At 38.0% G+C, this 23,681-nt stretch overlaps 1 protein-coding gene across 2 annotated transcripts in view; it reads left to right on the top strand.

The window, feature by feature from the left end:
• PAN3 (poly(A) specific ribonuclease subunit PAN3) overlaps positions 1-23,681 on the top strand; it is a 138,610-nt gene that overhangs the window by 35,365 nt on the left and 79,564 nt on the right. Inside the window, exon 5 of one of the 2 annotated variants that reach the window (XM_058670921.1) lies at positions 9,848-10,009. The exons of the other annotated variant lie outside the window; for it this stretch is intronic. Coding sequence (XP_058526904.1) covers positions 9,848-10,009 — 162 coding nt within the window. The remainder of the gene's footprint in view (positions 1-9,847; positions 10,010-23,681) is intronic. 2 annotated transcript variants of the gene reach the window in all.

Here is a 23,681-nt window from a genome sequence, read left to right as displayed (position 1 = left end):
CAGGTGTTGAGATTGCTTATTATTATATGATTGTCCCTGCTGCTTGCTGTGGTCAAGTTGCAAGATTGTCCAATTGGCAGCTGGCTCCAGGTGTGTCTACCTTTTGTTTGAGTTGTTCAGGCCCTTTCTTCCAGTGTTAATTTTCTGTCTTTCTCCCCACAAACCATCCTGTTTGCTTCTGTGAATATCCAGCAGTTTTTCTTTTACAGTGTAGTTGAAGAAATGTAGAAATTTCATTTCATTTATATTGGCGATGATTTTTATGCCATTTTTCACATAATATGGTAAACTTAATCCTTTTATAAGCTGAACATTTTATATATTGCATCATTTAATCACCTCTCCTCCCAGTTCTTTGAAAGGTACTATTCCACCCAGGTTTTTGAAGTCTTGAGTTTTGAGAGATCATATAACTTACCAAACTAATAGATATTTATTTATCTTTAAGAGGAAAGCAAACGTTTACTTTGGACAATATGAAAAGAGGGTGAGATGACTTGAGGTAGAGAAGAGATGCTAATAGTGACACTGCGAGGAGAATATAAAATTGATTATTTTTTTTCCAAATCTTTTTTTTTAAGATTTATTTATTTTTATTGGAAAGTCAGATATTCAGAGAGGAGGAGAGACAGAGAGAGGAAGATCTTCCGCCGGATGATTCACTCCCCAAGTGGCCACAACGGCTGGAGCTGAACCAGTCCCAAGTCAGTAGCCCAGCACTTCTTCCAGGTCTCTGATGCAGGTGCAGGGTCCCAAGGCCTTGGGCCATCCTCAGCTGCTTTCCCAGGCCACAGGCAGGGAGCTGGAAGGGAAGTGGAGCTGCCGGGATTAGAACTGGCACCCAGATGGGATCCCGGGGCATGCAAGGTGAGGATTTTAACCATTACACTATCACACCAGGGCCAGAGTTCTGTGATTTTTAGTGTAAAATTGTAGGAACACAATTTTTAGCGTAAAATTTTTAGTGTAAAATTGTAGGAACACAATTTTTAGAGCAAGAATGCACAAACTTCTGATAATCGATAGGCAACCTTTCATAAAAGTTGCACAGATGTATCTATTCACAAATACTAGGTTTTTTTTTTGAAAATACTGGAATATAAAATCATTTCTTTGTGATTTTACTGGCAAAAAATTGTTCCGATTTGATGCTGCTTATATATATTGGACCTTGGTGTTTCTTTTCATTTCATTTTCCTCTTTTTTGTATTGAACTGTTCCGTATAAATTGATTTTAAGAGCTGTTTATTGGTTTGAGATTTAAATTTCTTCCATCAGATGTTGCAGCCTTTGCCCATTTTGATTTTGGTTTTGAATGTTACAATTTTCAAAGTTATGAGCTTCTAAATGTCATGCTTACTGATTATTTTGTATTAAATAAATTAAAAGGAATAAAATATTAAACTCATTTCTGCCAAAGTAACATGGGCAGATTTTAATTTGGTTAGTAATTTTGAGTCAGAAAGGTTATGTTTTTTTATATAGTTATTTGAATACGTAGTTATTTCTCTTGTTAATTATTGGTAGAAATCAATTTGCCTGCCTCTGCATTCAACTAGAAGATGAACATGTTTTTCCTGTTATTTATTTTCCAGTCTGTCCTTTCTTTAAAATACAAAAGTAAGATTAGATTGAAACATTTAAAAATACAGTAGCTGATAACAGAAAATGACAGTTTTGTAGAGTGTTTTTTCCCCTTTTTCTTAGTGTCTTAAGGTTGATTTTCTGTGATTGTGTTGATAATGGTATTCTTTGGAAGAGTAGAAGATCAAATTCTTTTATCAGAAATGAATGATTTTCTGTGTACTTTCTGTATTTTAGTTGGTGCTTTATATGTGTTGACCCTTTATTTTTGTTGAATCAAGAGATTTTCTGAATCATGATTTCAAGGTATTTCTGCATTGATGTCAGAGCTCTTAGAGAAAATTTTGTTTTAGCAACTCCTTCCTTCCATTTTTTGGTGCATGTGGTATGTTCAGGATATTTAAATGTATGAACTGAAATTTACTTGTTTTTGTACACAGTGTGTGGTACTTACGTATTCATCCAAGTCATAGTCGTCATCTAGTTTTGACGACTTTGAGTTCTTACTGCTAATAATGACAATTTATTACAGAGCATTTACCACTTGGACCTAGGAACTGGTAGAACATTCTGAAACTAGCTGATTGGCATGTTTGTATTCTACTCAGGTCATTGCGTTCACCAAATGTAACAGCTAGTATGAAGAGCCTAACATTCTGCTTTTAAAATCTCCATTTTCCAAGAAAGTAGCCACAAGGAGTGAAGATGACTTTAGAATTTACATCCTCAACACATGCTTGCCTCTTCTTAAGGTTAACTTAGCCAAATTCATGTAGTTGTCCCCTAGCTCTATATCTTAAGACCTAAGATTTGTTGTTCTTGTGTTTTTTAAAGATTTATTTGTTATTGGAAAGATCAGATTTATGGAGAGAAGGAGAGATAGAAAGATCTTTATCTTCTGTTTCATTCCCCAAATGGCCCCAATGGTTGAAGCTGAGCGAATCTGAAACCAGGAGCAAGGAGCTTCCTCTGGCTCTTCCACTTGAGTTTAGGATCCCAAGGCTTTAGGCCATTTTCTGCTACTTTCCTGTGTTGTAAACTGGAAGCTGAATGGGAGGTGGTGGAGCAGCCTGGATATAAACGCCACCTATATGGGATTCCAGTGTTTTCAAGATGAGGATTTAACCATTGAGCCACAGTACTGGGCCCTCTTCTTGTATTTTTTTAAAAAAAGATTTATCAGAGAGAGAGCGAGTGTGGCAGAGATCTCCAGTTCTCTGGCTTACTAAGTAGTTGCAGTGTTCAGGGCTGCATCAAATGGAAGCCTCAAGGCAGCAGTTGCATCTAATTTCTGGTGCTTTTCCAAGGTCTTCATCTATGTTCCTCATTAGAAGTGGAGCCCATGGCATGTAACACAGTGCCTGTATGCGATGCTAGTGTTGCAGGTGCTGGTTTTAGTCACTGTGCCACAACAATGGCCCCTGTTTTTGTGTTTAGAAAGTGGGGAAGGAGTCCTTTGTTTTTTTAGGCAAAGTCACTTACTGTTGCTTTGTATTGACTTCGTCTGTCACTCAGATTTATGGAGATTGAATCTCTTAAAAATTTTATAAAGTTTTTAAAGTAGAAAATTATTTTTATTTGAAAAATCATACAACCAGAAATACAGGGGAGACTGCTGCCCAGATGCCTGCAGCCAGAATGCAGTCCTAGTCTCCCATTGGAGTGGGCTTAGTCCTAGGGCTTGTGCCATCACTGCTGCTGCCGGGGGTCTGTGGGGACAGGACGCTGGAGTCAGGACCCCGAGCTGGGCACTGAATCCAGGCATTCAGAGCTGGGATGTACTTGTAAGAATACATGTCCTTTCCTTATTTACAGTTTTTGAGTCATCTCCCGGTGGGAAAAATTCATTGTATCTCAAGCTGAAGTGATTTGTAAATCTGAATTTACTGTTCTAAATTAATTAGGTGTAGGAGTCCTTAAGGTGCAGAGGTATATTAACTCTCCTAATTAGTGATTTACACATATGTAGGTCCCTGTCTTAATGATTATATGGAAATTAACTTGATTTAAAAATGCAAATGGTTTAAATCAGTTTGGAGTCTGTTTTTTCCCATAGTGAGTTTAGATTAACTACTGATCATTAACAGAATTAAAACCTTATATTCTGATATATATATATATATATATATATATACACATATATATATATATATTCTGCTCTAAAAGAATATTGAATTAACAGAGGGAGATTATTCAGTCAGAGGAAGTTGTTAAAGAAATGTCAGGATTATTTTGAAAAATAAAGTGAGTATCTAGGTTGGATCTATTCCAGTTAAGTGACCTCAGACTCTTAGGAGTGACAAGAGGTAGATTAGAGATAATGTATTTGTATATCTATTAAGTATTATTTCAAGTGAAGTGTTTCATGTATATGTGCTGCTATTTTCGGTTTCTTTGGCAATGTTCTGATTAATAAATTTCAAGTTATTTAAACTGCTATTTAATCTTTTGTTGTCTTAGTATACAAAAAGTGAAAGAACAATTATTATAGTTTCGTTTCTTAGAAATGATTTGTATTAAATATAACATCTCTCACCAAAGGGATGTTACTCAGTTTACATGACATTTTTATTTTTTAAATATTAAATCTCTTCATTTTGGTGTTGGCAGAATTTTTTAAAAGAAAAATCTGTTTTCATCAACTTGGAAGAGTGACAGGTCATCTGGTTTACCTCCTGAATACCCAGCTGGGTGCTGGAACTCCATGCAGGTTTTCTCCCTGGTTGCGGTGGCCCGAACACCTGAGCCATCACCTGCTGTCCTCTAGGATGTATCCGTGGGAAACTGCATCAGAGTGAGGTAGCTGCATCAAAACAATCACCTAGATTTTCAGTTTTTTGAAAATAAGTATTTCTCCATTTTGCTATTAGACACATTGAGTATATCCTCATTAAATTTTCCCCATCAAAATGTTTCAGTTTTTGGCTGTTTGATATTTAGGTAAAATATTAGGAAATAGATTATAAGTTTATAAAGACATGCAGAAAAGACCACAGCTGTTCAGGAGGCAGTGATTACAGTAAAATTGTGACAGTTGCCTAGTATTCCAAGCAAAAGTTTCTGTTTTCCTATTGCATGTGCTAGGAGAATTCTGAAGCACATGTAATAAATTGCTATTATGAACTATTACTTATGCAGATTTTAGGCAATCTTAAATTTTTTCAACTAGTGGGTCGAAATAATGGATCATATTTTTCAGTGCATTATTTAGTGTAATGAAAAGGCTTTTTTTTCCCCCCCAGTTTTTAAAACATTGATTCATTGTTCAAGTCAGAGAGAAAGAGAGGTTTATTGCCCGGGTGAAGACAGTCACCAGCGCCAGATGGGGCCAAAGCGGGACCAAATTTCGTCTTGGTTTCCCACATGGGTGACAGGGTCCCAAACACTTGGGCTGTTTTTTTGTTGCTTTTCTGGAACCAGTAACAGGGACCTGATTGGAAATGGAGCTTCCAGGACACAAATTGCCTCCCATATGGGATGCTGGAGTTACAAGCACTGGCTACCCACTACTACAAGATACTGTTCCTTGTTTGCAGTTTAACTTACCCACTATTATAAAATGCTCCCACCTACTTTTGCAAATTCACATAGATCGATTTGTTTCCATTTGATGGGAAACAAGAGTGTGAAGCTACCTTATTTACTCTTAGAAACTTTTAGACACCAGAGCTCAGATGTATCTGCACAAAGTTTTTCAGGGTGAGGTTTGATTTAGGAGACTCCGATGTCGTGCCTATCCATTTCTGGTTAGTATGAATATCCAGAAGCAAGTGCAAGTGTTTGCAATGGTGAGAATCATACCTAAGAAGAGAATCCCATTGCATCTCCAGTTCACTCTGCTGCCTCAAAAGCACCAGAAACAGTGAAATTAGGACAGAAGAACTATATTGAAACAGGTCAAGATGTTGGATCTTTTTTTTTTTTTTTAATATTTAGTTTTTGTTGGTAAGACAGATCAGATTTATGGAAAGAAGGAAAGACAGAGAGAAAGATCTATGTCTGCTGGTTCACTCCTGAAGTAGCCACAGAGGCTGGAACTGAGCTGATGGTAAGCCAGGAACCAGGAGCTTCCTCCAGATCTCCCACACAGGGGGAGGATCTCAAGGCTTTGGTACTGAAGAATTGTCCTGGGCAGTTGGATCTTGAAACCTGAAAATTTCAAATATAAATATATGTATGTGTGTATGTATGTGTATATGTATAAAATTGAACTTCACATAATTCTATTGCTGGAGCTTTGGATCCTGAGATAGTTATGTTTTTGATGTTCAAAGAGAGTTCTTGCAGTTCAGGGCATTGCAGACATTTGTCCTGTGGCAACAGTTGGCTTCTTTTGTTTACCATTAATAGATTTTTTTATATGGTAATGTGTGAGGTATCTTGGAGATGGTGCTGGTTTCAAATTGCCAAGTATAGGTTTGTAACTTGATGTAACTACATTTTCTACACAATTGGTGATTTTTGTGGATTATTACTATTTAGGCACAGTGAACTTTTTCAGGGAAGAGAACAGAATTAAGTAATCATTGTATTTCTGCCGACGATCTAGAGACTGATACTGAAATGTTGAGTGAACTAATGCAGTAAATATGTATGTGTTTAGGTAGGCTTCAAAGCTAACATAGTCATAAACTAAGGCTGACAGTTTTTCATTTGACGTAGTAAGTTTCGAGACATAGCTGACTTGTTAGGAATCAGAGTGTTACCTCGATCTCAGGCACAGTGGTTTGTGGAAAATTAGGGTTTTTTTGGCTATCAGTGAGTTTGAAGGCTGTGAGTGTTTAGATCAAACTCCCAAGGGCAGAGAGATATAAGGTGTTGGGATATTGAATTTATTTCTTTATCCTATAATGAATTGATATTGAACTTCAAAGGCTATATCGCTTTTCATTTGGGGAGGTAACATCAGTACCTGTTTGTGTCACTGGTTGTTTCTTATCCAGGTCTTTCTCTTACATTCTGAAGTTCTTTACTGCCCAAGTGTCCTCGATAGCAACAGCAGCTTGGGGGCTCTAGAAATTCAGAATCTCAGCCCTCACTCCATGCCTACTGTGTCAGATTCTGCAGGAAAAGATTCTTGTGTTCAGTGCAGTTTGAAAAATTCTGTAATGCATGTGAAAGTTTGTATCCTTGAAAATGTTGAAGCCCTAAGTGATTTTTCTTTTTAAAAATCCCATTACAAAGGATGGCACTATTTTTTAACTGCTGTCTTATTTTGTTCATTTGGATTTTATGAAGAAGGAACCGGATCAGTCACTTTAATTATTTTCCAGTACCTACACTTCAGCTGACTTGCTCTCCTGTAATTGCCTCAAGTTCATATCCTTTACCTAGCATCAGTTATGTTCCCTTACCTCAGGAAGACTATCTGGAGATGCATCTAGGGCATTGGTGCTTCCTGGTGTCCAGGGGGAGTACTGGAATGATGCTAAATATCCTCTGTTGCAGAGGGCAAAGAATTATTCAGAGTGTACTGAGCTGTTGAAGTACTGAGTACTGTGTACTCAGTATGAGGTATCACAACCCGAAAACATATTTCCCAGGATTTGGTCATTGCCTGTGTATGATTTCACTCCGCAGTTTGAACACAATGCCGCAAGAACTTCCTTTCTAAATCAAGCTTGATTTTTTTTTTTAAGTCTTAATTCTAAGTTTTCACAAGTTCCCCTTTGTTCATGGCTTGAAGCAGTAGATATAAAACCATTTTTAAATTGCATTCAGTCTTTTGCTGTTAAACTTGACCATCTAATGATATACTGAGTGGTATACTGAATACTTGTTAATTTCCTTGAAACACATTAGTGTCTGTAAATATACATTATTCCAAACATATAATAATAGATTTTTCTCTCTAGTTTGTACTGTCTGTACACACTTATTCTGCATCAGAATGCTGCCCAGGCATTTGCCTTGTTTGTCAGATGGTTTCTTTCCTGCCTTCCACAGAAAGCATTTGGCGTCTTTATTTTATGCTCATTGTTATACCCCAGTAAGCTATGTTTGTTACATGTTGTGTTACTTGCTATTTTGTCTGTTTGAGGGAAAAGTGTATTTAATTTATCATTGAATTCCAAGTACATAGAGCTATTCTTTATCAAAAGTAGGCTCTGAAATGTTTAGTTTAAAACATTGTTTTTTTAAAGAGGTAAATATAATCTGTGTAATTTGAAAATTACTTTGCAGATATGAGATACTGCTATAATTTCAGATCTTCTGTGAAGTGAAACTTGTGTAAATCTGTGTGAGCATCATGCTTTCTATTACTGCTGTCTCTTTTCAGATGTGCTGTGTGGACATCTTTTCCGCTTGAGATGAAGAGCCTTAGACAGTGATGGGTTCTTGGGCATGGTTTAGAGTAGAGGAATAATGAATTCCTCTTGGGAAAAAACGCAAGAACCATCATTAAATAATGAGCATTATTGAGGAGAGAGAATCTCATGTTGGATATATTTTAAACTCATTTTATATGTTGCTTAATGCACTTCCCTATAGAAAATAAATTGTGCTAATAGTAACTGAATCAAAAATGTGTCTGAATTTGTGAAAGCTCTGAGTTACAGTAAATCATTTAAAGCAATATTTTATCACATTGATATATGAATGTTGTATACATTCTGTTTGATAAGTAATGCTTTAGCTTAAGTAAGTGTACTTTGTTGAATGTTTCTGATAGAGTAATCTTTAGCCAGAAATTTTCTAAAATATAAATTCTAGAATTCTGGAATACAAATTCTGTAAGGGTTAATGAAAGTTAAATTTTTTATATTCGTATGTCAAAACCTTAATAATTATCTTGGGCCTCAAAAGCATATGTTCAGTTTTATCCTCTTTCCAATGAGTTATATTACTAGAAATAATTTTGGTTGATTATGTTCCAATGAGCCACAAAGGATACATAATTATTCATATCCACAAAAGTTCCTTCTGATACAGACATTGAGGGTAACTGGATTGTGGAACTGTTTCAGCTTCATAAGACTTCATCCACTGTTAGCAACCACTGGTCAGTAGTTTAGTTACCTTTCTTCATGCAAGGTTAATGATTTTGACCCTGTTAAATGCCAGTTCGGAAAAATCTCACTTGTGGGATAGAGAATTTGTTTAGTTATTTGCACGGTATTTAAGATTTAGTAATCAATATGTTTTCTTCATTTTGGTTCTCTCTATACTAGAAAACTTTTAAAAACTATGTAGTACGTTTTTATTTTTCTTTTTCCAGAAACTTTAAAATATTTGTTTCAGCAATCATGATGGAATCATGAGCACACATAGACATTCCTACTCAGGTTTTTTTTTTTTAATATATATTTTTATTTTTAATTTTGAATTGTGTAGCACAATTTTGTATAGGCTGGGATTCCCCTCCAAACTCCTACCCCCACTCAGGTTTTAGTTTGATTATGCACACATCACTGATGTCTTAACAAAGATTAGAGACACACACACACACACACAAATTTCCTTTAAGATGCAGTTCAGTGCAAACTATAATTAAGATGGTTAAAACTCTACTTACCACTGTTAAGACAGCTTAATAACTTTATTATAACATTAGCCACTGAGTTTATGACGTTTTGCAGTTATCCAATAATGATCTTTTCAAATATTGAGATCTTAAAGACTAAAGAAATGTGTGTGACAACAATATTGTCACTTTTTTTAAAGTCTGAGGTTAGTCCTTTTCATTGGGTGCCTTAAGTTTAGTGCTCGTTTGAGATAGATTGTCCTTGAACTCTAGCCTAATGTGCATAGCAGTTTTTAAAGTACAAAATCCATTGTTTAAGAATCAGCCTCTTCATCTTAATGAAACATAACAACAAGTGGAAATAAGGCAGCCAGTTGTGGAATAGAGTAAGTTACAGCATCAAGAACTTTTCTAATCTGTATTTTGTGCCCTTGGAGCCATGTCTTCTTATAGCAGTGAGAATAGGTAAGTGCCAGTGGAAAAAAAATGTGCCAAGCATTTACTTAACTAATAAGATAATTTGTATTTGTTAAATAAAGTCAGATTATAGTATATTCCTCCATAGCATGTATAGCTTTATATAATATTGTTCAGCCTCTTAAAGACTGTGGATTATTTTACAAGTGTGGGGTGGGGGTGGGAAATGGTGGGCTATGATATGGATATTAAAAGGATTATCATAGAAATTTTCTTGTTTCCTATTTTACTATTTCCATACCTTTTGTGTGTTAGTTACATTAGTTTAGATTAGTATGGGGATGTTAGGAGTGGCCTGGTTTCTTTCCTTCTTTTTCCTAGCCAAGGAAGTATCGCCTGGGGATGCTGGAGGAGAGGCTAGTTCCGATGGGATCAAAGGCACGGAAAGCAAAGAACCCTATTGGCTGCCTTGCCGACAGGTGTAAATCAGGAGTACCCATCAATATGGTTTGGTGGAACAGAGTCACAGAAAACAATTTACAGGTAAAAACAATTTTTATTAGACGTTTTTGAAAGTGAATATCGTGGCTTCTTTATGTGTGATGGTGGGTATGAAAGGATTGGATGACCTATCTGAAATAATTAGGTGGTATCTAAAAAAAATTTTTTTAAACAAAATGTAGTTAGTAGCCCAATAACCAGCTAAACTAGTTTCAGCTTTGATGACATTTTGACCTTTTTTGCTTTTATATTTATTTGTTCAACTTGTTAAAATTTGGGTTCAGTTAATTTAAATACAGTTAGTTATTTAGGGCACTATACTTGAAAGTCATGTTATAAAAGTTAGTGCAGAAAGTCCCATTTGTTTGAAATCTGAGCAATAAAGAGTTTGTAATTGTTTATCAGCTTTTGCTAGGAAATGAAAATTACATGTAAACAATCAGATTTCTTCTAAAACCATCTTTAGTGGTGTGTGGTTTTATGTTTATTATAGATACATTTTACTTTTTGACTCTGCCTTTACTAGTTAGTTCCACACAGTGAAAATTCATTTTTCTAACTCGAGAGCTAGCCAGGTTCTGTATGGTTCTGAAGTACTTGTAAAAACTTCAAATTCTGTTGTAATTTGGATTATAAACTGGTAGTCATTTTATAATGTAGACAATGCTTTTGATCAAAATTTCAGTGCAGCCAGAAGTAGTGGAATATTTTCATCCTAAGTTTTGGTTAAAAGAGTTTTAAAAACATATACCCAGCAAAAGTCTGCTTGCAATCCCACATTTATACATGGGAAAGATTATACACATGGGAAAGATATATCAGAGTTAACAACTTGATTTTATTTCTGTCTCCTACCTCATGAAGAGATTCTACAATATCCTGCCCACCCCCTCCCTCCATGATTATTTATTTGAAAGTCAGAGTTAGGGAGATATACAATGTCTGTCTCTCTCTTCTCGCTCATTCTCTCTCATACACACATGGCACACAAATGCACATGTAGTCAGACCTTCCATCTGTTGGTGAACTTACTTGGAAGACATGTTGACCTAGGCTGGGTTAGGTTGAAGCCAGAAGCCAAGAACTTTTTCCAGGTTTCCCACATGAGTGTCAGGGACCCAGACACTTAAGCCGTCTTCCACTGCTTTTACCAGAGTACTGGCAGCTAGCTGAAGGGGAAAAGGAGCAACCGCAAGAGGAACTGGACAGGCATGTAGGATGTCAGCACTGCAGGCAGTGTCTTGACTGACAGCGCCAGCCCCTCTTGTTTGTCCAATATTGATTCACTAGTGATAGCTTTATTCCCATGGTCACAGGAATAGAATGTTATCTCAAACATATTGCAAAATATGTTATTTATGCCAGTGAATTTTTAAACCCCTCACCCCAAAAGATAAAGGGAAACCAGGGAGTTTCACTATCATGTGTGCACTTAAAATACTGTTGTAAAGTTTCTAATTTATCAGCTATGAATAGTTGTAGCGAAAGAATAGATAACTTTTTTTAAGTTTTGAGAAGAAAATCTGAAGAAAATCTTACAAACCCTAGCTTTGTGAGAACAGATACTTGTGGCATTAGACCTATTTATGATTTGTGGGAGTGTTACCATTATATAAGTGTAAATATCACACTTCCCCTACCACAGTCCCTCTCTCCCTCCTTGCCATTTATTAACAGAAGCAGTTCTGAGGTACCTTCTTTTTTTTTTTTTTTTTTTGTTTCTTAATCTGTAGCTTGAGAAAATCATTGGGTTGGTATAAGTATGTACACTATGCTATGCTTTATTATTAAGACAGCTAAATCTGCACTAATGTGTATAATACCCTGAATTGGTGTCTAATATTTTGAAGACTGTTACTTTGTGCCTCAAAATTTTTTTTAGGACGTGCAGAATATTGTGCTCCGAATTTGAGCTTTATAAACTCTAAAATGCCTTATACTTCTCGATCAAAATTTCTTCTTCATTGTTCTCAGAGAATTCCTAAACAGGGAACCCAGAGAAATTGATGCAGAGTAAAGAGTATAAAATTGAGTATAAATAAATAGAGTTGAGTATGAATAAAGAGTATAAAGTAGTTGAGAAGGATACGTGCCCATGTGGACCACTTATTAGGGTTAATAAGGTTGAGAAGTAGGGGAAAGTGAATGAGACAGTTGCCTTCAATCCTCTTTCTTTGTCTATTTGGGATAAGTGGGGCAGGGAAGAAAGAGAAGTCTGCTCCCAGCAGTCCAACCACATTGGTACCTGGGGATGGCAGATGGCCACCAGATGTCATCCCAGGGTCCCTGATGTGGAACATGTTCCAGGGACACTACTTGCGTGGCTTTGATAGTTCTGACATGCTGTTGATTTTCTTGCTCCAAGGTTGAGGAAATCCTTCGAAGGTTGATTTGTTGACATTGTCTATGTTAGAGTCTCCACTTGCCCAGATATTTGCTGTCAAAGCTTTACTGGGAAAGCTTACACCAATTTGTTCTGCCCTTTGTGATACAAGATGTCCTCCGCAGGTTGTCATGTCCCCCATGAGCATCTGGGCATGCTGTCTGGGCGTAAGCAACTGAGGTGACCCACTTCCTGACTCATGGCACTCCATGGTCCTACCACAGATCCTGCAATTCTGTGTTTGGAGTTCTGAGTGCAGTGATTCAGTTGGGGGAAGTCCCCAGAGAAACCTTGTTTGAGGTGACGGCAGACTTGACTTCTGTGTGTGCCTGCCAGTGCAGGGTTTGGCTCAGTCCAATCCCCCATATCAGCTGTACATTCACTGAAGTTGCAGTCACCTGGTCAGTTCTGTCCCCAGTCCCATCTTTTAGGCAAATCATTGGATGTTGTGGCACACCCTAATCTTGCCTGCCACACACTCAGCCCTCATGCATGCACACTAGTGGGAACTGCAGCCTAGCTAGGGTGACCCTTAATAATCCCCACCAGGCCTGCCCTCTGCCCCAGTTCCTACACATGCTGGTATGTGTATCTGACCAGTCCAGTCTGTTTTACATCCCATTCTGCTCTTGTAGACATCAATGGGCTTTGAAGCCTCATTCAGCCTGACCAACCCCACTATCCAGCCCCAACTCATTCCCATTAGGTGCCCTGCCTGTCCAGTCAGGCCCACCTGCAGCCATGGTTCTCATGCTCGCTGGTGAGAACTGTAGCATGTCAGAGGGGTTGCCACAATTTCCCTATTCCCAGGGTGTATATATTTTTATATTGGAGTTTTTAGCCTAATAAAAATAACTTAAGTATCAGTTACTTAAAATTTTGCTGTTGAATCGTGCTTATCCTTTACTATTATCTTTAATTTTTAACATTAAAGTTTAAATGATTAGCTAGCCAGATACATTGGTTTTTCCTATCCTACTTATATCTTCTCTTTGAAGTGTAGGCCTGGGGCTAGCACTGTCTTAAGGTGCCACCTACAGCTTTATTGTCTTATAAGGAAGGGCACCATGTTGAGTCCAGAGTGCTATACTTCTGAACCCACTCTGTGTTATTTCACCTGGGAAAGTAGCAGCAAATGGCTCAGGTTTTTGGATCATTGCTCCCACATTAGAGACTTATCTAGCTTCTGGTTTCAGCCTGTTCCAGTGTTGGCTAATGGGGTCATTTTGAGGTGAGCCAGCATATGGAATCTGAGTTTCTGTTGTTGTTGTTGTTTTTACTTTTTCATTTTTATTAGAAAGTCAGATATACAGAGAGGAAGAGAGACAGAGAGGAAGAAGTTCCGTCTGATGACTCACTCCCCAAGTGAGTGCAACGACCGGTGATGCGCCAATCTGAAGCCAGGACCCAGGAACTTCCTCCAGGTCTCCCACGTGGGTACAGGGTCCCAATGCATTGGGCCGTCCTTGACTGCCTTCCCAGGCCACAAGCAGGGAGCTGGATGGGAAGTGGAGCTGCCAGGATAAGAACCTGTGCCCATATGCGATCCCGGGAGTTCAAGGCGAGGACTTTAGCCGCTAGGCCATTTTTTAACGATTAAATTTTAAACCCTTAATGATAACTAACAATATTTTAAAAATTTTATTTGAAAGGCTATGTTACAAAGAGAGTTCTTCCTCCTGCTGGTTTACTCTCCAAATGGTCATAACAGTTGGGGCTGAGCCAGACCAAAACCAGGAGCTTCTTCCCAGTCTCTCACAAGTATATAAGGCCCAAGCACTTGGGTTGTTGTCCACTGCTTTCCCTAATTCAGTAGCAGGGAGCTGGATCGGGAGGGAGAGTATACTCGATTCCAGCTGGTGCCTATGTTAAGGCACCACACCATACAGCAACCATGTTTATTTATTTCTTAAATATATTGCCATTTAGCATTCCTCCTAGCATCTCATTGGATGTATGTTTGAAGAAAGCTTTTCACAGATGCTGTGTAATGTTAAACTGTCAGTAGAATAGTCTGAATTGATTTTATTTCTTTCCTTACTTTTTTCTTTCTTTTCCTTCTCTTTACTTTTCCCTTCCATTTCCTCCCCTTCCTATTCCCTTGCATCCCTTTTTCTCCCTTCCTTTTCCCTGCCCTCCCTTCCCTCTTTTATATAGCTTTCTTTGTGTTCAGAGAATCAGAGAGGAGAGCTAGAGAAAGGGAAATGGAAAGATTTTGCTGATTTTGCTCCTCAGATGGCTGCAAAGGTCAGAGCCCTGCCATACCGCAGCCAGCAGCTTCGTCTGGATCTCCCATGTTGATGCCCCAGAACGCTGCCTTTTCTCTCGCCTCCTTTTCCCTCCCTGCCCCTTTCTTTTAAAGAATTATTTATTTTAAATGAAAGACAGATTTACAGAGAGAGAGTAGGGACACAGAAAGTGGTTCATTCCCAAATGACTGATCCAAACCAGGAGCCAGGAATTTCTTCCAGATCTTCCTTGTGGGTGCAGGGTGGGACCGAGGACTCTTAGGCCATTCTTTGCTGCTTTTCCCAGACCATAATAAGAGAACCAAATCAGAAGTGGAGCAGCCAGGTCATGACCTGGCATCCATATGGGATACTGATGCCACTACACCACTATGCTTGCCCCTTCTGCTGTTTTTTTCCAGGTGCATTAGCCAGGAGCTTGATTCTGAATGGAGTAGCTGGGACATGAATCCATGTTTATTATATGGGATGCTGTGTTGCAGGTGTCAGCTTCGATTGCTATGCCACATTGCTGGCTCTAGGAGACAAAAAATGGTTAACCCTGTTTTCACTGATATGTGATGTGGTTCTAGCTGTACAGGTTTCATTGTCTAACTGGTTAACTGGACTTAGGACAACTGTTTTTGAAGGTAACATTTCATACATAGTTTTCTAGACTTGGCTATATCCTGCATAATTCTGCTGACTTAGAAGTGTCGCATAATTTATTTTTTTCTCAGTGATACTTGACAACCTTTCTTCTTGAAAGTTTAGGCATTTCTTTACATTGTTCCCCTTTTAAAAATTTATTTATGAAATGAAAGTATGCTGTTGTAAAAAGTAGAAGAAAAATAAGGAAGAGGGTGGGTGCAGAATGCAGGCATGAGAGGGTGGGTAGGGTAGCAAGTATCACTGAGCGCCTAAGTCTATTACGATGTGTGAAGTTTATCCACTTCTATTAATAAAAATATTTATCTGAAAGGCAGGATTACAGAGGGGGAGGGAGAGAAAGAAAATTCCTTCGTCTATGAGTTCACTGCTGGGACTGGGTCAGGCAGAAGCCGGGAGCCTGGGTTTCCCATGTGGGTGGCAGAGGTCCAAGGACATGGTCCACCTTCCCTTGATTACCCAGGTATATTACCAGGGAGCTGGATCAACTGTGGGATGATGACTCAATTAGAGCCCATACGAGATACCAGAGTAGAGGCATTTGCTTAACCCATTAGGCTATAACACTAGTTCTTCTTAGACTTGTTTTTTTTAAAAAAATTTTATAAAAGATGTATAAAATTTATTTATAAAATTTTTATTTATTTTTATTTGGAAGGCACTTTTATGGAGAGCAGGAAAGACAGAAAAATCTTCCATCTGCTGGTTTACTCCCCAAATAGCTGCAACATCAGGAGCTAAGCTTATCTGAAGCCAGGAGCTTCTTTTGGGTCTCTCATGTGGGTACAGGGTCCCAATCACTTGGGCCATCTTCCCCAGGCCACAAGCAGGGAGCTGGGTGGGAAGTGGAACAGCCAGGACTTGAACTGGCACCCATAAGGGATCCTGGTGCTTGCAGCTTGCCTTGGTTCCCCAGCAGGAAGCTAGATGGGACGTGTGGCAGCCAGGACAAAACTTGTGCTCCTATGGGATTATGGTGTGACTTTATCCATTTTGTCACGATGCTGGCCTCTAAAACTGCTGTCAAGGATTGTGGGGGGAACTCTTTAATTGCTGCTGCTAGTATTTTCATACCGTGCTTGATACTGCTTGCTACTACCGTTTTTCAAACTCTTTTCTCTTGACATTCCTAACTTTCTGTTTTATCCCTGATTCCCTGTTCTGCTGTTACTTTATATTCTTATTTCTTTGGATGCTGCTTATTTATTCCTAAAATTTAAATAAAATTTAAACTGTCTCCTGAGTTTAAGACTCAGATTTAAAATACTCTCTTGTGTTCTTCCTTCAGTTAATGGCACTGTCATCTTCCCAGCCACTGAGAGTATCGTTGGCTTCCCCTTTTTGGCACCTCTTGCATTCAGCTACTTAGGAGAAGTGCTGAGGTTTGACTACCAGTACATTGGTAATAACATAATTACTGTTACATTAAATCTTTTTTTAAGATTCCCTTGGTTTTTTTTTATTATCACTATTATCATCATCATCGTTATCATTGGGGAGTCAGATATACAGAAAGGAGGACAGAGAAATGTCTTCTGTCTGCTTGCTCACTCCAAGTTTCCAGAAAAAAGCTGAAGCTGAGCCAAAACTGGGAGCTAGACAGAGCTACTTCCAGGTCTCCCATGCAGGTGTAGGGCCCCATAGCTCTGGGCTGTCCATTGTTGCTTTCCCAGGGCTGAAGCAGGGAGCTAGATGGGAAGTGGAGTAGCTGGGACACGAATTGGAACCCTTATGGGATCCTGGCACATGCAAGGTGAGGATTTAGCCACTAGGCCACCACACCAGGCCCTGTATTAAATCTTTTTAATTACAACTACAGATTATTGCCATTTGATTAAAAAAAAAATGATGATGTTTTTGAAGAATGTAATGCTTGCATGGGTTGAGCATCCCTAATCTGAAAATTTGAAATTTGAAATGCCATATAACATGACATCACATATAGAAAATTCACAAATTGACCTCTTGTATTGGGTCTCATTCAGTATGCAGTCATGTTAAAAATGTTATGTAATTTACTGTTAGGCTGTGTGTATAAGGTTTATATATGTTTGGATATGGGTCTTATCCCCACAGTTTCTTAAATATGTAAATATTCAAATATCTCAAGCATTTTGGTCCAAAATTTTGTATATACTGAAGTGGTAGAGCTGGGATGCTAACCATGGTTTATTTAATGCTAAATTTAGTAATTTTCCTTTTCTATTGTTTGCCTCTTATCCTTAGTCATTAAGAACTACAGTGACTTTCCCTCCTTTACTTTATTGCAGCTATTAACATTATTTATAACTCATGCATAAACCTCTTCTGAATAAAGCTTGTCAAATTCCCTCAGAATCTATCTTATGCTACCTTTCAAAGGCTGTTTTTTCATATAAATCTTTATATTCTATATTCTGATTATATAAGATCTTTTGTATTACAGGTACTATGGAATATATTGTCAGTTCTCTATACCTTTAAATTTCTGTACCATTGTTACATGAAATGACATAAATCTTCCTTGGTTTTTCGTTGTTGAAATGGTAGAAATGCTACCTCCCTGTGAATATTAAATGTTGGCAGTGGAGGTGGGGAATATGTGTATGTACATAGGTATGAGTTTGTGTTTATACTGTTGTTTTTAGAATACGTGGTGTTTAACAATTATTTCATTCTGTTTTAGGATAAATTTGCTATCTCTTTGTCTTTTCCCACTGAATTGTAAGCAATTGGGACTAGACGTGTCTTTGTAAGTTGCTTAAGATACTAATGCTTGTTTGAAAATGTCACTGTTTAATTTTTGTCATATAATGCAGTTTGAAAATTTGTTGTAAGACTGATGTATGTAAGGAACTTGATTATAAGTTTTCTGTTTTTATTTTTTTTTTTTTTAAGATGTATTCTTTTATTTCAAAGGCAGAGTTGTTTGCAAAGTGAGAATGATGAGTCTTCTATCCACTGGTTCCCTCCCCTAATGGCTGCTTTGGGGTCTGGTCTGAAGCCAGGAGCCAAGAGCATCTTCTGGATCTCACACATAGGCAGCAGGGCTCAAGTCATTGGGCCGTGTTGTGCTGCTTTCCCTGGCACATTAGCAGGGGCTACATTGGAAGTGTTGCAGCCAGGGCTCAAGCCAGTGTTCATAGGCTTTGGCCTTTCTCCCTGTGCCACAATGCTGGCTCTTGTTCGTTTTATTTGAGTTTTGTAACTACTGTTACTACTAGTTAGTTTTAGTATCTCAACTGATTTAGAAAACAGGGTGATGATTTCTTTTGAAATGTTAGATATTTTGCATTTCTTAAAAAATTCAAAACTTTAGCAGTGTCCTAATAGTCTTATTTCCAGTCTTCTGAGCCATAGTTACCTTACATAGATGTTGTTGAGTGACAAAGCTTCTATGTTTTGTGGTGTTCTTATGGTCTTTGACCAAACATGAGCAGGTGGCAGATGGAAGGTCATGGAAGGCACCACATCAGCAACACTTGATTTTGTGTAATTGCAGTCTGCTTTGATCCTAGCTTTAATGCTAGGGTGATCACCCGATTTCTGTGCTTGATCGTCTGTGTGTGAACTCAAGATTTTTGAGTTGTTCTGTGGTTTCGCTTGGGGTCAAAATATTTTATCAACTCCTCTATGGAATTATTGTATGGAGGCATATTTCCAAGCACATACCTTATATTAAATGTTTCTTCTTTCAGTTTTTGCACCATTTCTCCTATGGTAGGTTGCTTGTATTTACTTGTTGCTCCATTCATGTATACCTGTCATCTTAGTGTGTGTAGTAGAATGGGGAAATTGTGTTGAGTCTTTCAGTGATTTACATTTCAATGCTGATTCACTTGGATGTTTTTGAAAATTTTGACTTGCTTTTTTGTTTGAAAGGGATAGCAGTATGTTTCTTTATGTAAGAATGTTGTAAACTTGAGTAAAAGGATGTGCGAAATGTGATTTTTATAAACATCTTATGATAAGCTAAGCTTTACCTAGAATTCAACATGTTAAATACAGTGTAGCTCATTTGGTTTTGAAATATTTGAAGTGAGATAGTTTTTCAATTATAGCTTACCTTTATTGCTCTTTCAGTTTACCCAGCAGGCACATCTGATTTAGTAGGCATTGCTGAGTTTGTTAGAGGATCCATCTGACTTCATTATCTACTTGTCGACTTTTCGTTTAATGCTGTTTTCCTCCTTGCAATCTGATTACATGACATTTCTGGTAATAGTGTTTTAGAATGTTCACTTAAAATTTCTTGGCCCTTCCCCTCCTCAAAAATCTTTTGGCCCCCAGGCTTTTTTTCTGTGAATTGAAACTGCTTAGTACTGGCATTCTTAAGATCTTAGAGATTTTGAAAACTCACTGGATATACTTGCATTTTTAGTTACTAGTTGGATTTTGTTGTTTTTATAATGGTGAAGTTTCAACTTACCTGCTTGAGTTTCCTTGGGAAGTTACGATGCGGTACTTTCTGTCCTTTCTTTTACTCAAGACTTTCTCTTTCTCCTGTTTGTCTTCTCTTTAGCTTCTATTCTGTCCTTGTACCACTTTCCTTGAACCTGCTTAGCTTTCGCTCTTTGGCTTTCGAATAATGACTTTGTGTTCTTCACAAGGGGAAGAAAAAAGGCCATTGCCAATGAATTGCCTCATGTATCTGTTTTCACTGTATGTTTTGTTCATATCCTTTCATAATCTTTTTCCTTCCATATCAGTCCCTTAATTGTATGCGCTAAAACCCATTTTTATTCCTTTTAGCAATTAACTGCTTCATTTCTTTTCCCTTTTGAATTTTCTCTCCTTGAACATTGGCTTCTTTTGTTTTAAGATTAATTTATTTTTATTGGAAAGGCAGTTACAGAGAGAAGGAGAAACAGAAAAATCTTCCATCTGCTGGTTCACGCCCTAAGTGACCACACTAGCCGAAGCTGAGCTAAGCCTATCTGAAGCCTGGAACCAGAAACTTCCTCCAGGTCTCCCATGCAAGGTCTAAAGGCTTTGAGCCATCCATCCTCTACTGTCCTCTCAGGGCATAAGAAGAGATCTTCAAGGGAAATGGAGCAGCTGGCACACAAACCGATGCAAATCCTTATGGGATCATGGTGCTTGCAAGGAAAGAATTTAGCCAATGGACAATCAAGCCGGGCCCAACATTGGTTCCTTTGTTGTAGACATGGTATGATTAAATATCTTCTGCTGTTTGGGGGATCTTAGAACATAAGGAATGCTACATGAGCAAAAGGTTTATTAGTATGTTAAAAACTGTGCTGTACAATTTGGGCAGTGATTCTTACGGTAGTTACTTTTCTCCCTTTGAATAATCTTTCGTTTTTGTTGGAGATGTATGTTACTTTAATATGAAGGCAGAGTTACACAGAGAAGGAAAGAGAGAGTGTTGCATCCCCTGCTTCACGCCCCACATGGCCCGAACGGCTGGACTAGTCTGAAACCAGGAGCCACCAACCTCTTTTTCCATGTCTCCTATATAAGTTCAGGGGCCCAAGCACTTGAGCCATCCTCTGCTGCTTTTCTGGGCTATGTTCAGGGAGCTGGATCAGAAAGAGGAGCAGCCAGGACACGAATTTGCACCCATATGGGATGCCAATGCCCTAGGTAGAGGCTTACCATATTACTCCATGGTGCTGGCCCTCCATCCTATCAATAATCTTGAATTCCTAGACTGTTCCAGTCACCTTTGACTACTATTTGAAGGATTGTGCAGGTCACATTCTTGTTTTTCTTAACAAGACAGTCTGTTTATTTTTGTTTGATAGAGTATGAAAAATCCAATCTTGTTGCTCTTGCCACAGATGCCCACAACTAAACTTGGGCTAGGGTTTGAGCCAGGAGCTCAATCCAGGTCTTCCACGTAGGTGTCAGGAATTCAGCTCCCTGTGTAATCAGTCACCTATAGCCTTCCAAGTTTGCATTAGCTGGAAAGCAGGTTGAGCAGCAGTTGCCAGGTATTGAACCCATCCATGTACTTTGGTGTGGGAAATGGGCAGCTTAACTGCCAAGGTCAATGCCTGCTACCATTGTTCTGTTTTCTTTGCTTCTTTCTCTCTCTTTTCCTTCCTTCCTTCCTTCCTTCCTTCCTTTCTTTCCTTCCTCTTTCCCTCCCTCCTTTCTTTATTTCTTTCTTTTGAAACTTTTGTTCTCTTTATTCTTAGAATATTTATTTGGTTTTGAAGCTCTTTCGTTCTTTGCCTTTTCTCTTGGTCTCCAAGCTCTGTCATTTACTCTTTTCTTTCTCATTGTTCATAATGCCCTTTGCTGATCTTATGTGTCTGCATTACTTTACCTACTTCCTTCTGACATTTGACTTCCATATTTTTTTCCTCTCCTCTTAGTTCTCTGTACCCTAAATATTTCATGTGGATACTTCAAAAAGTTCACTGAAATATTAAATAAAAATAATGTACAATTTGCATGAGCTTTTTGATGTACCCTCTGTTTCCAGCTTCTTCATCTGTATTTCACAGGCCTTTTGTTTCAGTGCTTAAAATTAACACCATATATTTTCATACCTGTTCTTTGATTTATACACATCTGCATACACTCATTCACAGCTCTTTGCCCACTTGATATCCTTATTTGATGTCATAAGTGATTTGTCAACACTTGTTGATGCTTTTTTCCTTCGCTGCCACATCTTCCAGCTATTGAGATCTATTGTTTTTGCTGCTTTTTAGTTGTCTTCACTTTTTTGTCTTTACTCTAAATTTACTCAAGTATAATTTAGATCCAAGATTGTTGTTGCTTTGAACTGTCATTATGTTTTACCGAGTTTCCTACTTCTCATTTGACGTTTCAAGTCACAGCATTATTATTTGACCTTTCTTCTCATTTTAGTCATCTGGTTTTGTAGCTCACATCCCCACTCCCTCTTGATCTTGCTCCTGCTTCCTGTTGTGGACATAATGAACTACATACTGAAGTACATGCAGTACCATGAGAAGCAGCGTATTTCTGCCTTTGAACATACTGTTTAAGCTTCTGCGTTGTTTGGTGTCCATCTCTGCACTCTGACTTAGCAAATTTGTCTTTTGGATTCAGTTCAAGAATTTGATCTAATGAACTAACTAGACGGCATTAGACACTTGATCATTTATCAGATTGTCCTAGTTAATTGTTTATATAGTTCAATACATAAGATAATAGTATGTAGCACATTGTGAGTACTTCATGTTTTGTTTTGTTTGATACATGAATATTCTGATTCCGTGTGAGTGTGGTGTTGCATTGCGTTCAGATGCATTCTGTGTCTTAGAAATGCCAAGGTGTATATGTGCAGTTCCTGTATTTTCTCCACTAAAGTAACTTCTGTTGTTTGAATGAACCTAAATTAGTGATTATCTACCTAGGCTGTGGTTAACCTTGAAATTGCATGTTTTATGGTCTAAATTTTTTCTTTGATACTGTTTCATTGCAAAAAATACCATTGTAGAAAAGATTTGGAAATATTAATATGTGTTAAACTTTGTCTCAAGATTTGTGGTTGCAAACAGTGCTTCTAAGTAATTCTGCCTACCTACTGTGTGTGCAAAGTGACAAATTGGGTTTACTGTTGTATAGTATGGGTGGAAGATATACATAGTTGTAGAAAATTAGTGTTAACTATATTAAATAATTCTTACCCCTCTGAAATACATTGCTGACATCAATTTTTAAAATCTAATTGTTAAATTTTTTTTAAGGGAAGGGTGAGTTTGGTAGTGAACTGGGCCATATGCTCTTTGATTGTTAATAAGATCGCTGTTAGAGCTCTTTGACATGCAAATCACTTCAAATTTTTTTCAGTATCAGATGAGCAGTTCATCTGGTTTTGCTTTGAAATGCCTTGGATCTTCCAGATATGTCCTGACCTTTTTCCTTTTTCCTTTTGCCTTTTTTTTTCCTTTTGCCTTTCTTTTGCTTTCCTTTCCTTTCCTTTTCCTTTTCCTTTTTCCCTTTCTCTTTCTTTTTAAAAAATGTGTACATTCTACTGGTTTCAATTTAAATTGTTGCTTGCATGATGTTCATTCCTGTAATACTCCATGCAGTGATGCTTTGCAAATAGAAGGGAAATGGATAATAGTATCCAAGATTTCATAATTTACAAATCTTAACATATTCTTAAAAACTTTTTTTTTTTAAGATTTATTTATTTTTATTACAAAGTCAGATATACAGAGAGGAGGAGAGACAGAGAGGAAGATCTTTCATCCGATGATTCACTCCCCAAGTGAGCGCAATGGCTGGTGCTGTGCCGATCCAAAGCCGGGAACCAGGAACCTCTTCCAGGTCTTCAACGTGGGTGCAGTGTCCCAAAGCATTGGGCCGTCCTCGGCTGCTTTCCCAGGCCACAAGCAGGGAGCTGGATGGGAAGTGGAGCTGCCGGGATTAGAACAGGCGCGTTCAAGGCGAGGACTTTAGCCACTAGGCCACGGCGCCAGGCCCATATTCTTAAAAACTTTTTGAT

The sequence above is a fragment of the Ochotona princeps genome, chromosome 12 (genome assembly GCF_030435755.1).
Source record: "Ochotona princeps isolate mOchPri1 chromosome 12, mOchPri1.hap1, whole genome shotgun sequence".
Taxonomy (NCBI): domain Eukaryota; kingdom Metazoa; phylum Chordata; class Mammalia; order Lagomorpha; family Ochotonidae; genus Ochotona; species Ochotona princeps.
This window is presented reverse-complemented; position numbering and strand designations above follow the sequence as displayed.